The 5765-nt window shown below is 36.1% G+C and overlaps 1 protein-coding gene across 1 annotated transcript; it reads left to right on the top strand.

The window, feature by feature from the left end:
- The first annotated feature begins 2123 nt into the window (after positions 1-2123).
- On the top strand, positions 2124-4413 carry LOC110794207 (transcription factor MYB62). Its single transcript, XM_021999153.2, has 3 exons — positions 2124-2452; positions 2540-2669; positions 3771-4413. Exons 1-3 carry the CDS (start codon positions 2260-2262, stop codon positions 4264-4266), a joined length of 819 nt encoding a protein of 272 aa, XP_021854845.1. The 5' UTR covers positions 2124-2259; the 3' UTR covers positions 4267-4413.
- The last annotated feature ends 1352 nt before the right edge of the window (positions 4414-5765 follow it).

Below are 5765 nucleotides of genomic sequence, written 5' to 3'. Positions count from 1 at the left end.
TACATGTTTCCTGGCTTTGGGGATCTTCCGCACATGTTATATGTATTTAACTGTATTCCCCTACAGGATATTCTCTAAGGTTCTATGCACTCGGGAACTCATAATATGTGAAAGACAAATATTAAACTCTCTTGAATTTAATGTATTATCAAAAGTTGTTCACCTTGTAAATTATGTGATCATGAACCTCATAATTATAGGGTGGAAATAGAGAAGTTTATTACTACTAGGAGTCGATTAACTAAACCCGTTAGGATTCTAGTTATACACAATCACTTAGTATTCTAGGAAAATCAAACACTAATTAAGTATTAGATTCATCCTAAAATTCTTATTAGGTAGGATTTAGGAAAACGTTAGCTTGAGGCCCTAGCTACTTGCCGCGCAAGCAGGCTTGGCGCCCAATCCTTCTTGTCGCACAAGCAAGCAAGGCAAGGCCGACTGGGCTTCGCTGCAACACGCGTGGCTTGAGGCCCACGCTGCTGCCTTGTGCTTGCTGCCCACGCAATGCTTGCAGGCCACGCTGTGGCTGCTGGCCCATTGATGTTGCTTCGCGCGCGCATGCCTGCTGGACGATGGGCCTGGCGCTTATGATGGGCCTTGCGTTTTGCAGGCTTGCTCCTCAAGCAGTCGCTCGTCGTGCTTCCGATTCGTTTTCCAATCTCGGAATTTATTTCCGATTCGAACAATATTTACATTTCCGATAATATTTCCGATTCCGACAATATTTCCGATTTCGGCAATATTTCCGATTCCGATAATATTTCCGTTTCCGGCAATATTTCCGATTCCGGTAATAATTCTATTTCCGTTAATATTTTCCGATACGAACCATATTTCCGTTTCCGGCAATATCTTCGTGTTGGATAATATTTATAGTTTCGTCATGAACCATATTTTCGTTTCCGGTAATATCTTAATTCCCGGCAAATATTCTTTCTTTGCCTTTTGATGATTTGAGCTCCCACTGGAACAAAGATCCATCATTTCCGAATGATATAAATAGAGTACTTAATTAATATTATATTCACTTAAATACTTGATCCGTTCACGCACTATTTGTCTGATCCTACGGATTCAGTCAAGAGTAAGTTGTAGATTAATGTTATTAATTCCACTTGAACTGAAGCGACCTCTAGCTAGGCATTCAGATCACTTGATCTCACTGAATTATTAACTTGTTAACTAATACTGAACCGCGTTCATTAGACTTAGCATTAAATGCAAACTTGGACCAATGGCCTTATTTCCTTCATTTAGAAGTATTTTGAAAATATGTTTATAATGAAGGGAGCAGGGCCCTAGTTTAAGAGTATGTCGAGAATAGTTGTGTCCTAGGGATTGCTTGGCAATGCGGTCGCGTGGTTCAATATATGTCTAAAATCAAATCGTCTATTTCCGATTATGTCGAATTTGGAACGTTGCACTTGGGTTTTTAGCTGTAGTACTCTGCAAATTCCTTGTGAGAAGTATCACTTGCTCGATTCGAGATGAAGTTTGGATGCTCAAAGATCAAGAAGTCTGAGAGAGATTCTTGTATAAGAGATATGCAAAAATGCAAGGATAGTTAGTGTTATCCTCTGCTGCCGATAAAAAATGCTCGACTGTCTTACTTACTTTTGAAAATGTTAAAGAAAATTATTAGTAAATGCGTTTTTATTTGAGGAAATTGTATATAGGTTCGATTGTAGGAAACAAGTTATTTAAGGAATTTAATGTTTCTCCTTTTGTTGGAGGAAGTTATGTCTAGAGGAGCAAGTTGTTTTCCTTTTAAGCAATGTATGTAAATTGGCAAGCACGCATTGTGTGCAAACATGAATGATATACTACTACGTACAAGTACATTATAAGTCGATCTATGAGCACGAGAAAGATGCTATTTAAAGAACATTTCTATTCTAATGAAAGAATATTTCTTTAATATATTTTGGTGGTAAAATTAAAAGTGGTTAAAAACACTAATTACTAGAAAGTGCATGATTATTCCATTTTTTATGGAGTAGAACAAATGAAAAAACCCAAAAAGGAATACAGTACTATTTGGTTAAGATTTAGAAGGAATAAAGAACAAGGCAAAAGCACGTGACACAAACTTGTACAAAATTTACTTTTCCAAGTAACCTTTGTTCAATAGAATTTTCTCCTTTCTCTCTCCTTCCTTTTATAAATTGGTTACAGAGCTATCACTGTAAGTCTGTAACTGAACTCAATCACAACCCCAAAATTCCAACCCCCACAAAATAAAAATAAAAAAAACAAATGAAAACAGAAAATCCAGCTGATGACAATCTTATTAATATCAGTAATAATAATAATAGAATCCAGCAAGAAGATCAGGAGGCTGCTGAGGAAGTAAGGAGAGGTCCATGGACACTTGAAGAAGACAATTTGTTGATCCATTATGTTGCATGTCATGGAGAAGGTCGTTGGAATTTCTTGGCAAAATCTGCGGGTAAGTTGTTAATTTCTTGGGAATTAACAACTAATAAAATAGTTTGTTGATTACAATTAGTCTAAAGTTGACATTTTTCTTGATCAGGATTGAAAAGAAATGGGAAAAGTTGCAGATTAAGATGGCTTAATTACTTAAAACCTGATATTAAGCGCGGCAATCTCAGTCCACAAGAACAACTTTTGATCCTTGAACTTCATTCTAAATGGGGTAACAGGTTTGTCTTTTTTTCTTTTCTTTTGGTGCATGCAATTTGTATTTCTCATCAAGACATGCATTTATAATTTTGTACATAGTTCATTAGTTCCATAAAAAAGTTAGAGCTATAATTGAAAAGTACTGCTAAGGAGTAATTTTAACTTTCTAATTAATCCCCGTTTCTTTAGAAAATTATATAAACGGATTCAAATATTTGAACTTTCTTTGTTGCTAAAGTATTGGTCAACCTAGTTATCAAAACTAGGACAGAACTTATTAGTATAGAGTTTTTAAGTGATGAAAATAGAATCATTTCACTATTCTATTAGCTAATGTTTGGTACGAGAGGTGTGGTCACATGATCAATTTCCTAAGGTACACCAAACAACTAATAATGGACTGCAATTTCCATTTCCCTTAGTTATTTATTTCCTTTCCATTTCCTTGTTATTTATTTCCTTTCCATTTCCATTTCCATTTCCATTTCCGCCTGCAATCTATATCATGGACTTTTATGGCTTCCTATTGTTTTACCCCTTTTACAGACGTTCGTGGTTTCCCTATAGATCGATAAAAGAATATACGGGGTACTTCCTAAATTAATGTAATTAGACTAGTTACTAACTATGAATATGCATTATTAATTAAAATAATGTGACTAACACCTAGGAATGGGTAAAATAGTAAAATGATATGATGTGAAAGTAGCAACTAGCAACTGAACCGAAATGTTAATCCTCATCATGTCTTGTGCAGTTGCGCTACATGTCCGGCCAATATACTTTAATTTACATGGGATAAAACGTGTCTTTCGTCTATCCCTAAACCATAATACTCGTTGTTTTCATTTGCATGATTAGCATGTAAGACGTTTAATTCTCTTTGACATTTTTGGTACTTGAGAACCATAATTGCTATCAGTTTCATGCCAAAATTGCACTCCACTCACTCATCATTCATCAAAAACCATGAGGTGACGCATGGTGGTCCATATATATTAAGACTATAAACATGTACACGAATACACGTACAATCTCATTACAATGACATTAATTAATTAATTACTAATCATAATATGAAAACTATGATTGATAATTTGTGGATTATTATTTGTTGATAGATGGTCAAAAATAGCAGCACATCTACCAGGAAGAACAGATAATGAGATCAAGAACTATTGGCGGACGAGGGTGCAAAAACAGGCTAGACAGCTTAATATGGAGGCCAATAGCCAAAGTTTCATAGATGCAATAAGGTGTTTTTACATGCCTAGATTGGTTCAGAAAATCGAGCAGAACTCGATTGATCATCATACAACAGCTATGAACACCGATCAAGTATCACATATTATACCATCATCAAATAAAGATACTTCATGCTCAAACACCAGCCTAGAATTCCAAGACCAACTCACTAATAGCAAAGACGGCTCCTCTATTGTACTAGATGATATTAACTCTGTGAATAGCTGTAACTATGACATGGACCTGGGTTCTATGTCAGCATCCGATATGCTGTTCTCCGGCTGCCACGTGGAGGGAAATGACTGGCTAGCAAACGATATGGCAGAGGATGGCATGTGGGTTTTGGATGAGTTGTGGCAGTTTAGGAAGTAGGAAATACAAATAGTTGGGCATCTAAACATGACAGAATGGGCCCTGCAGCTTCAAAAATGAAACTTCAAAGGCTTTTGATAAGAATCTACAATGTACTAATGTACCTTAGCTTGTTACTTGTTAGTAGTTACTGGTTACAACTTACAACTTACAACTTACAACTTACAACTTACAACTTACAACTTAGTTTTTGTTCTAGGTGCAGCATTCCAATTTTAGCATGGTAAATTCTGTACCGAAGAGAACTTGTTTAAGCATGAAATAGTAGTATATCTTTTTCGTTACTCCGTAAGAGATTACTTTTTTACTGGTACTGTTTTGGATGACTCCGTGAACAGTATCTAGAGCACAATGCAAATAATGGACCACATTGTATGCAGAAGATCATAGGAGTAGTCAGTTGAAAGGACTCATAGGAAGTCATGACTACTTGACTAGATGATAATGACATGCTTCATGTATTAAATGTATGGGTTAATTGTACAATTATTGAATCACAGGAAAATGACATTTTACCGTCAATTAGACCAGAGGAGGAAGAGGGGCCCCTTGTTCACTGGTAGTCCGGCCCGAAAATGCTCAAGGTTTGGGCACTGAGGTTGTTTTTTCGCATATTAGATATGTGTGGCAATACACATATCAGCTAAAAGACAAAAAAAGGAAGTACCATTCATGTAAAAAAAGTACCATTTTGGAAAAAAAATTCCATTTTTGTTTAAAAATGTACCATTTAATTTATTTTTTGTCTTTTGCTATGATATGCATTTGCAATCACATATCTGATATTCGAAAATATTTCCTCTGGGCACTAGAGCCAACCATACCCCAAATTTCCAGAAAATGTTTGGTAGAGCTGTTAAAAATTGACACAGCCCGAAAATCCGACATAAACCGACCAAACCCTGTACGACCATGCATGACCCGAAATTTTGGTAAAACAAGTAACCTGCAAGGCTTCAACCCAACATGTACACGACCCGAAAAATCGATATCCGATTTTCAACCAGATGTTGTATGACCCGACACCCAACCGAAAGATTATCGATAACCGAACTGACTCGACCGGACACCAAACCCGATTAGATACCCGACCCGACAATGGCATTTACCCGATTATTACCCGATGTTACATGTAAGTGACCAAACCCGTGGAGTGAATATTTTACACTTGAATGTTTTAGATGACCAAATCAGTTATTTACTCGAAATCCATATTAACTTTATATATGTATTGACTTGACAAGAACACACGAGCACCTTATTTGAACAAAATTCACATTTGAAATAAATTGAACATTAATTTTTAAAATATAAGAAAAAAACAATCATAGGTTTAAACCTTGACCAGACACGATAGTTATCGTACCATATCTTGACCCGAGGTAGAGAGTGAACTCGAGCTGAACTTTGATCGACCCGATAATTATCCAATCTAAGTTTGACTCAAACCTGAAATTACCTACTACGAAACCGGCTTAAACCCGAATAGATAAGACCCG

Source organism: Spinacia oleracea, chromosome 3, assembly GCF_020520425.1.
Source record: "Spinacia oleracea cultivar Varoflay chromosome 3, BTI_SOV_V1, whole genome shotgun sequence".
Taxonomy (NCBI): Eukaryota; Viridiplantae; Streptophyta; class Magnoliopsida; order Caryophyllales; family Amaranthaceae; genus Spinacia; species Spinacia oleracea.
This window is presented reverse-complemented; position numbering and strand designations above follow the sequence as displayed.

Coding starts and splice junctions, on each gene's coding strand:
- LOC110794207 (XM_021999153.2), top strand. CDS start 2,260: ATGAAAACAGAAAATCCAGCTGATGACAATCTTATTAATATCAGTAAT. Junction 2,453..2,539: donor TTTCTTGGCAAAATCTGCGG/GTAAGTTGTTAA, acceptor TTTCTTGATCAG/GATTGAAAAGAAATGGGAAA. Junction 2,670..3,770: donor CATTCTAAATGGGGTAACAG/GTTTGTCTTTTT, acceptor ATTTGTTGATAG/ATGGTCAAAAATAGCAGCAC.